Source organism: Perca fluviatilis, chromosome 20 (genome assembly GCF_010015445.1).
Source record: "Perca fluviatilis chromosome 20, GENO_Pfluv_1.0, whole genome shotgun sequence".
Classification (NCBI taxonomy): Eukaryota; Metazoa; Chordata; class Actinopteri; order Perciformes; family Percidae; genus Perca; species Perca fluviatilis.
The window spans coordinates 13,436,464-13,446,273 of NC_053131.1; the positions used below are offsets into that span (position 1 = coordinate 13,436,464).

General features: G+C 40.9%; 1 protein-coding gene across 9 annotated transcripts in view; it reads right to left on the reverse strand.

The window, feature by feature from the left end:
- Positions 1–9,810, reverse strand: part of tnika (TRAF2 and NCK interacting kinase a) — a 32,156-nt gene that overhangs the window by 22,263 nt on the left and 83 nt on the right. For 7 of the 9 annotated variants that reach the window (XM_039785591.1, XM_039785589.1, XM_039785592.1 and 4 more), the window contains exons 1-9: positions 9,549–9,679; positions 5,640–5,730; positions 4,640–4,770; positions 4,496–4,550; positions 3,581–3,659; positions 3,029–3,204; positions 1,618–1,684; positions 1,303–1,501; positions 107–223 (exon numbers count right to left, since the gene is read on the reverse strand). In XM_039785591.1, coding sequence (XP_039641525.1) covers positions 107–223; positions 1,303–1,501; positions 1,618–1,684; positions 3,029–3,204; positions 3,581–3,659; positions 4,496–4,550; positions 4,640–4,770; positions 5,640–5,730; positions 9,549–9,653 — 1,020 coding nt within the window. In that variant the 5' untranslated portion in view covers positions 9,654–9,679. Of the gene's footprint in view, positions 1–106; positions 224–1,302; positions 1,502–1,617; positions 1,685–3,028; positions 3,205–3,580; positions 3,660–4,495; positions 4,551–4,639; positions 4,771–5,639; positions 5,731–9,548 lie in introns of all 9 variants that reach the window. The other 2 variants (XM_039785593.1, XM_039785590.1) reach the window with 1 other exon arrangement.

Below are 9,810 nucleotides of genomic sequence, written 5' to 3' on the forward strand. Positions count from 1 at the left end.
GGACTTCAGTTGTCATCATGTAACGCATTTCTGTGGCACCATACTGTCTGTTTTCATACAATATGTGTGTTTTAATATAATATTACTTAGTAGTAAGTGTGTGAACCTGTTCTCTCTCTGCATGCCTCCTCTCCTCCTCTCTGCGGAGCTGCTCCATTTCCTCGTAGCGCCTCCTCTGTTCCCTCTCGTGCTGTTTCCGCAGCTCACGCTCTCGCTGCTGCTGCTGTCAGGAGAACACAAGCACAAGCAGATTCAGGATCACAACACAATGTTTTCACACAAATGAAATCATGTCTCTGCAGAGATTCTCGCACACGTGCTGCATGTTTGGTACGTGTGCTCATTTGATCATCTTTCTTTCATCATGGACGGAAATGTAATGGTACATTCACACGGGATACAAATATACAAAACACAAGCACAAACACACGTGGATTGCTCACACGCAGAGTCAAAGACACACACTTGGCCCTGAGTGGAAAGGTCATGTTAGTTGAGTCGAGTCATGGTGCTTAGCCGTGCGTTGGGAGGCAAAGCCTGGTGGGAAACCAGAGAGAGCGCACCGATTATGGGCTAAGGATTTTCTTCTATAAGCCTGCTCTCTGGAACTAAGAGAGGGACACTGGGGAAAGGCTGTGTGTGCGTGTCTGTCTCTGTACCCTCTCCCTCTCTTCTGCAGCCTCTTACCAAATGTTGAATAAAAAGGTTTTGGAAGTTCAAACTAGGGCTGGGCGATATGGAGAAAATGAAATATCACAAAAAAAAAAATGTATACAAATACCTTGATATCGATACCGCAACGATATTGTAAGGTTGACTATTGGTGCTTTCACAAAATATTTACACAATGAGATTTTTGATAAATAATCATCAGTAATGTGGATATAATGACTAAAGTGGATAAAGGCAAATAAAAGAACAGTTACAACTGCCTGGTGAGTTCACTTTACGGTAACGCAGCCTTTAAAACCAGGAAAAGACAACACTTATGCACTTATGTCATATCATGATATTACGATATCCAAAATCTAAGACGGTATCTAGTTTCATATCACGATATAGATATAATATCGATATATTGCCCAGCTCTAGTTTGAACTGCCAGAATTGGACAATATGTTACATTTGCAAATAGGCAAAAATTGGCATTTAAGGTGTTTAAAAGAAGAGAGAATGAAGAGCCAAGAGGGCTGTTAAAACCTGTATATTAATGTATGTTTTTTTAATAAAAGCTGCTGTAGATAAATGCATTAATCAGGGCCAAAGGTTATGGTTAATCTTCCTCCACCTCCTCCAGCTTACCTCCTCCAGCCTTCTCCTCTGCTCCTTCTGTTCCTCGATGCGTTTCTGTCTCTCAGCCAACAGTAAGCGCTTGTGCTCCTCATTCTGCAGTTGCTCCAGCTGCTGCCGCCGCTGTGCTTCCGAGCGCTCCTTGTTGGCCACCTGGAGGCGCAGGAAGTCCCGCCTCAGGGTCGACTCTCCGGGGACGTTGATGATGGAGCTGCGAACAGACCGGTGAGAAGGCAGGATGATTTAGAGCTAGTGAAGAGATGTCAAATGTGTTTTGGGAAGGGAAAAAAATGGGTGTTTGTTTTGTACATTTGTGAGGACACTGACCTTGGTTCACCCATTTCTCTTTCTTCATCCTCCTCTTCACTGCCACTGTACTCATACTCGGTCTCATCTGAGGGAGAGAGAAAGAAACATTTCAAAGAATAAAATGCATAGAAAAGAAAAGTAAAGTGAGTAAGGTAATAACGAGCAGAAAGCAAAGCCATTCCACTTTACGATTTTCATTTTTCACTTGGACTACCTTTGTTCATTGTTAAACTGCTCACGATTCTGGCATTCCCAGATCCTCCCTCCTTCAAGGCACTTTCTTTTAGCCGCTTTGAATAAGAGTATAAATGGTAATTTTACTGTGTGTAGCGAGCTGGAGAACATTCGCTCGGAGCTCTTTTAGTCAAACGGTTGTAGAGGCGGCCTGAGAGACATCCACACAGACCTGTCCTCCGAATGTGACAAAGTGACAGCTGGAGGAAGCCTCAGTCTCCACAGTGACAAGACATTTCTATACATCATCACGACGTCCGCCCTGCAGTATGTTGTTTCTTGAAGCGATTAATGTGCTTCTTACTGGCGCAGTGCTGTGTGCGAGTGTCAGTTTATCACTCAGATGGTGTGTGCGTTTGTGTGGGTTGTGGGGGAGCGGAATGGAAGTCGGTCACTTTTGTTTCCTGCCTCGCTGTGACGGCACATTTGTGTGAGAATCTGCATCTGTATGTGCATCTGTAACTGTATTATGGTACATCTCACCCTTACAGCGGTTCTTCTTTCTTTTCAAGAAGTGTGTTTTTATGTGTGTGTGTGTGTGTGTGTGTGTGTGCTTCAGCCACACATGGAATGTAACGGTTGGGCCTGCTGCACTTTGAAGTTATGATCCTCAATTTTGATGAAATGGCTATGCAATGTATTTAGATTCTGTAAATTACCTGTCTGTATCTTATTTTTCATTGTTAGTGGCGAAAGTCTGCCATTCCCAAGCGGGATTCAAACTGCCTTCAAAGGAATTCACAGGAAACAACGAATGTTATCTAATCCAGTATGTATGTAATCCAGGGTTACCGTTTTCATATCAGCCTCACTGTTTACTGTTCACTCGCCGACAGACATATCAGAGCCATATTAAGTTATTGCTAACATTTCCCACTGCTGCTGCTTCACATTAAAAGCATTCAACTGGCAAAACACGAGGTGGCTTTTATTGTGAAACAGTCGCAGAAAACATGCATTTGTCATGCAAGTGAGTTTAAGTGTCACATAATAATAATCCAAAGAAACATTCTGAGTAACATAAGAGGAAAATCTCCTTTCAACATCAGCTAACTCCTGCAAGCTGCCATCTATCAAGCGTAACTACCTAATGAATCAGTCGCTCCACCCCCCCCCTGCCGCGAGTGTGTAAATCTATATGTCCACCTGCATTTAAATCCATACATCCACGTCTACAGCACATGTTCTCCCTCACCTCTCTCTCCTCTCTTCTTCTTGGTGCGGTCGATGTGGTCCTTCAGCTGGATGCGGATCTGCCTCTCGTTGGGCAGGTCTCTGATGAAAGGGTGTTTGAGGAGCTGCTCTGTGCTCTGTCTCTGGCTGTGGCTCTTCACCAGACAGCTCTCTATGAACGACTGGAACTTCTTTGACCTGAAACCACACACGCAAACTGATTCACTTGCATACTAGGTTTCAAAAGTCACCACAATTTGTTTTAATTTGAGGAAACAATCCTGTTGGCAGAGCAGCAAGTAAAGAGAGAACTCTACACTCGTACATTTTGTGGGCTCCCACAAGATGACAGGCAATACGTATGTTAACATCTGCTGAGGTGCCTGAATGAGGGGAATTTAAAGCCATGAGTTAAATTTCTCATTTAAAAGCTCATCTTGAATTAATAAAAACTACTTTTTGATTTATTGCCAAATGAAAGTTGGGGATTTAATATGATAATTCTTCGTGTCACAATCCAGTACTGCACAATGCAAATTAAGCACCATTGGATGGTTGTGGGATTCACACTTACCACTTCTTGGACTTGAGTCTGGGTGGGGGGTTGCGCGGGATCAGGAAGAGGGCTCTCATTGGGTGCATGTCACACAGCGCTAAGGATATCAGGTACCAAACATGGGTGAGTTAGGGTGAATGTTTCTAGCTAACTGTGCTTCATACTTTCATGGCATATAGTCAAAGCCAGCTGGAGTCAATATATGCGGTCAATACTGATAACAATTAGATGTACACACACACTTATAACTTGTCTCCTGAAGAGCACTTCATTTGGTTATTTTGGATCTTTTTAATATTCAAACTTCATATTGTCAAGCATAGCCAGTGTTCAGCTGATTAGATTATTATTATTATTTATTTATTTTTTACGGCTTTTAGTTCGTCCTGTGTGCCAATGGGAGTTTAGCAATTGCTTGCATCCTAATTAATGGGATTACTTTGTGTTTACTGAGTCTACACCCATTACATCCGAATCAGAATATATGTTAAACTTGAAGCACACACTGATATATTCTCATCCAGTTAGAGGTCTTTTTCCAAAAATGCAGCACTATACTCTCCTAGGCTATTAGAACTGAACAACCTTGACAAAACTAAATTATGTCTTTCATTATTATGGTCAATTACCAACTGTAGCTCGGGCAAACTTTCCCCAGAAATTGCTTTTTTACTGAATTGTAATTGTAATCATCATAATCCAACTGTGTGCATGTACCCTTTCAGAAAAAGGTAGTTAATGGAAAACTAAATGAATAGAAGAAGCAGCAATTTAAGAAACAAATCTGATATCTGCTCCTTGGCCTTCATTAAAATTATGGCTAAAGAGGAGTTGCTTTGGCCTGAAAAACAGACTCCTGACTATAGTGATCTACTGGATTAGCACTAAGAAATGATGTGTAGCAGAGGTGTGTGTTATTGACTGGGTACGTACGTGGTGCTCCTTCAGCCATCTCTATCGCTGTGATTCCCAGCGACCATAGATCACTCTGTAACGGCAGAGACGCAGTGCGTTAATACTCAGGGTGATCACAAGAAGCACAACAGACTTCAGCTGACGGGATGGTTGTTGAAGCACCTTGAAGTCGTATGTGGCCTCAGGGTTCTCGTCACAGGCGATGACCTCTGGTGCCATCCAATATGGCGTCCCGATAAACGTGTTCCTCCTTCCTACTGTTCTGTCCAACTGGGCTGAAACACCAAAGTCCACTGCAGGGCAAATACACACAAACACAATACTTTAGGATATAGTCTGCAGTTTACTTAATCTTTGTGGGTGTGTGGGCTGACACCAATGGGCTTTACTAAATTCCATTATGGACTCTAAACAGGAACGAATTGCCCAACCTGCAATAGCTTGCCCAATTTTTTTCTCACACACACACACACACACACACACACACACACACACACACACACACACACACACACACACACACACACACACACACACACACACACACACACACACACACACACACACACACACACACACACACACACACACACACACACACACACAATAATCCCCTCCCCAGAGGAAAGAAGGAGAGAGAGAGAAATGAAATGAAATGATGAATTGTGTATATACATATATATTTCTCATCCTATTATTGAATTGTATTATCCTTGACTCTTAGGCAATATTGTTTACCTGACAGTCATGCCAATAAAGCATTTTTGAATTTGAATGTGAGAGAGAGAGAGAGAGAGAGAGAGAGAGAGAGAGAGAGAGAGAGAGAGAGAGAGAGAAAGAGAGAGAAAGAGAGAGAAAGAGAGAGAGAGAGAGAGAGAGAGAGTCCCTTCTTCAGCAATCTGCACCATGAACAGTGGCAGAGCTACAGGGAGATTAGTAGGCTGGTATTCAGCATAACAGCAGAAAGAAAAGCCACACACACATACACATACACAAACAAACACACACACACACACACACACACACACACACACACACACACACACACACACACACACACACACACACACACACACCTCTGAGCCATCTGAAACATTATACTTCCTCATGCCCTCCCAGTCCTAAAGCCATTTTGTCAGGTGGGGTTAGATGACAGACTGACCTAGTTTGACCTCGGCGTTCTCCGTCAGAAGGACGTTCTGTCCCTTGATGTCTCGGTGGATCACCTTGTGCTGATGGAGATGAGTCAGACCCTGCAGACAGCGACAGAGACACACAGTGAAGGAACGCCACTGCAGCAATAAGCCCAAGTCATGATTAGGGTTGCACACTATATCGTTTTTTTTTTTTAAATCACCATCGCAATACCAACTGGCGCAATAAACACATCGCAAAAGGCTGCGACACATCGCAAAAGACACTTCGAGATTTTTTGCGTTAGTTGAAAGGAAATATCAATAGAAAACCGCACTTTAAAGTGTAACTTTGACAGGTACATTATAAAGTGCAGTTTTCTACCAAATGTTTCACTTTTTTAGTGGTGTCTTTTATATTCAATTCAATGTTCTATTTCTTCAATAAAAGAATGTTGGTAATGATTTCCTTTTATTTGTTTTAAATTCATCAAGCAATTTATTGTGGTATTTTAGCAGAACTCTGAAAGCAGCAGAAATGCAGAACTGAGTACACTTCAATATCTGTTTATTTATCGCAAGTAATATCGGTATCGCGATATTCAACAATGTTATCGCACATCCCATATGTTCCTGTATCGTGCTAAATTATGATTATGTTACTGTGTAGCTGACCCTGAACTCTGACCTCCCTGTGCACAATAAGAATCTTCCGCACAGAGAAAAATACATATTTTTTTGGAAGTCTTTCAGTTGTCTTAAAAGTAGAAAATCTACCTACCAACCAACTATTTAATATAAATAAAGAATAAACATTAAATAAAATTGTGATTTTAGGCACGTTATCTCTAATCGATCAAATAGAATTTGGAAATGAAATGCATAATTAAAGGATTTTTGTCATATTGAATCCAAGCAAAATACAACAATGTGTCTGGTATTTATGCTTTGATAGTTTAATAATTCTTAGTTCAGAGAAGTTTTTTGTATTGATTGTTAAGCCACTGAAATAACTAGTAAATGAAGAGAAGAAGAGAAATGACAGCTGGGAGAGTAAAATTGTTCAAAGGGAAGACAGGAAAAGGACAGAAAAGGACAAGATTAAAAAAACAAAAAAAACAATAAAAGAAAGACAAAGGAAATGAAGACAGAGAGACAAAATGTAATGGGACAGAGGCACAAAGCAAAAAAACAAGACCAAATGACAGCAGGAAGAGAGGAAGCAGAGAGCACAAAATAAGATGAGGGGTAAAAAAAAAAGAAAAAAAAGAAAGAAAAGTGGATGAAAGGAAATCCTTGTTGCCTCAGTTCAGAGCAGCACTACGTATAACTGACTAGGCTTTAGCCCTCACAAAACGCACAACAACAGATAGCAGAGATAAGATGGGGGGAGGAATGAGGACGATTTCCCAAGAAGATTACATTTATTCCTTTACATCACTCCAAAACCCAGTTACCATGGAACACAAGCAACTGCTAATTGCTATCAAAGAACAGAGCAGGTATTACATTTTATATTTAAAGAATGCCAAAATCCATTGCCTCAAGATCTTCACTTATTATTCGTAAAAGAATGATCTATTCAAAAGAAGTGTAAAAGTTAGAAACCGGGGAATGAAGAATATTACTATCTTTAAGAAATGGCTTGATCCTGAGAAGTCTATTTTCCTAAGTTAGATATGATAGAATGCTTGGTTACACTTTACTTGACTTGGAATCTACATAAAGAGTGACACGACACGGTCATGAACGTGTCATAAACATAAACAAGTCATAAACGTTTATGACATAACGCTTCTTTTAGTAAGTGTCATTCGGTTTTTGTCATGACAAGTTAGGGTTAGGGTTAGAGTTCGAGTTAGGGTTCATGTGTCATGACAGTGTCATGTGTTCATGACAGTGTCATGTCACTCTTATGTAGATACCTTCAAGTAAAGTGTTACCAAATGCTTTAGGTGCCCCGATTCTAATCAAGACAACAGGGAAAACACACTATCCTATTTTCTACTCTACTACAACAGTAGCTATTAGTTTACATTGCACAGGGGACATTTTAAACACTAAAGCAAACAACAACTAGAAGATCAGCTCATTTGTTCATAGATCCCAGACCCTCAATATTCTCATGCACTAAAGGTGAACTGTGTCCTGAGCTGAAACTACGAGTTAATGCATATTGTACCTTTGGAAATAGAGCACCAACATTAGAGAATTGCGGTTTTTGTGGAAGAAAAACGTGTGCAAATGTATCTTTACATGATTATGGCTGTGTTTATAAGTACCCATTAATTGAGATCTCCAGGGGAGATTCTCCGTTCCCTTGGTTTAACCCTCCTCTTGTCATCATTTTTGGTTCACACTGAATGACTTTTCCTCATTTAATGGGGACATCTAGGTAAACATAAAATAAACACGATGATATATTTTTAATGTCCTGTACGCATTTTGTACACATGGGTGTTCCTTGGGGTCAAGGCTGTTATAGCTGTATAAAACATACAGGAAATATGAACATTTTACACACATTTGTTTAGGTTGTTTTGGCTGATATTGAGGTCACTATCACTTGCAATGTTTAAAATCTATTTATAATAATTTTAGGGCCCTAACCTGCCATAACCATACTTGTAGTTGTGCGAGAACCTCTGATATGTCCCACACCGTGAGGGAGGAAACATATGGTTCCTGCAAGGACAAGGATACTCCACACAACACAGGGGAGGGAGACAAAGCTAACAGTTTGTACTGCAGCCTTCTAAACGATTTCTCTTGGTGCTCCATGGGCTCTCTGTCTTTATTCTCTTTATTGAGAATGACCTTTAGGCAAAGTTTTTTCTTGCCAGTGAGGTTTTGTCACAGCTGCTCGACAGGGAAAGTGACATAGAGGAGAAGGTTTGTAAGACTGAGGAATGTTGAGGAGGATCATGATTATGAGTCATCCTCCTCTGATGAAAATAAGACTAATAGGGGTTAATCCTCTTGTTGTCTCTCAACTATCAACTATGTGCATCGGAGCGTAAATGTGTGTGAATGTGTATCTGATGAGCAGGTGGCACCTTGTACGGCAGCCTCGGCCACAGTGTGTGAATGTTGAATGGTTCCTGTACTATGTAAAAGCGCTTTGAGAAGTCGTTAAGACTAGAAAAGCGCTATATAAAAACAGTCCATTTACATTATGTTCTCTCTTAGCCCAGTTAGTTAACAAGTTACCTTCTGAAAAATGGAAAGTTATCTCCCTATTTTAACTGTATTGGGACAGTTGGAAAGACCTGGATGGGACCCACTAACAAGCCTACATTGGGTTGCTCATTTTGGCAAGAGTGTCCGAATCAAAAACAGCAAAGGCGATATAAGACATTCCATGTTTCCAACTGTGTCATACACTTTGTGAAAAACTCACAGAGATACACGATGTATGGGACAAGTGGGTCCAGCAAATACCCTCTCATTACAATCCAGGCCCCCACATTAGTGTGGATGAACGCCTGGTTGCATTTCGTTGGCGCCATCTCTTCAGACAATACATACAGAAAAATACGCTATCAAAATATGGGCAGCATGCACAGTCCAGCTATGCCTGGAGTATGCAGGTGTAAACATATGAACGGAAATGAAAATAAATAAAATGGACTGTCGGAATAATGCTGTGTCAGTTAATTCTAGTAGTTTCCGATGATTCTGTTTTTCCTGACCTGCACAGCTAAATGTTGCCATAATTTCCATAATAATAAAAAAAAAAAAACTGAACTGAATGCTTTATTGTCAACAGCAATATCACAGAGCTGTTTTTTTTCCCCCCACACAGCTCCCAGTCGCATGCTTTCAGGAGGAAAACGTCATCAAAGATCTCTCCATTTAATCAATATTCACGTACAATGATGGTTTCCTGGAGGACGGGCATAGGATTGAAACAATGACTCGGCAACATGGCCACTTACCCTGAGAATCTCTCGGCAGATGTAAGCAGTCCACTCCTCTTTCAGAGAGTTGCCTTTGGTGTTCTTGATCAAGTCCGTCACTGAGCCGGCTCCACAGAACTCCATGACCAGCTGAACACATACAAGGTTGGTTATTGATCGACTGTTCTGCAAAAGGAAGCAATCTGGTCTAGGATCTGTTATAAACAAGGCAGTAATTCCAATTAAGCAACTTACTGAGATTACCAGAAAGCTAGTAAATGATCTAAGTGGTTCATTTACC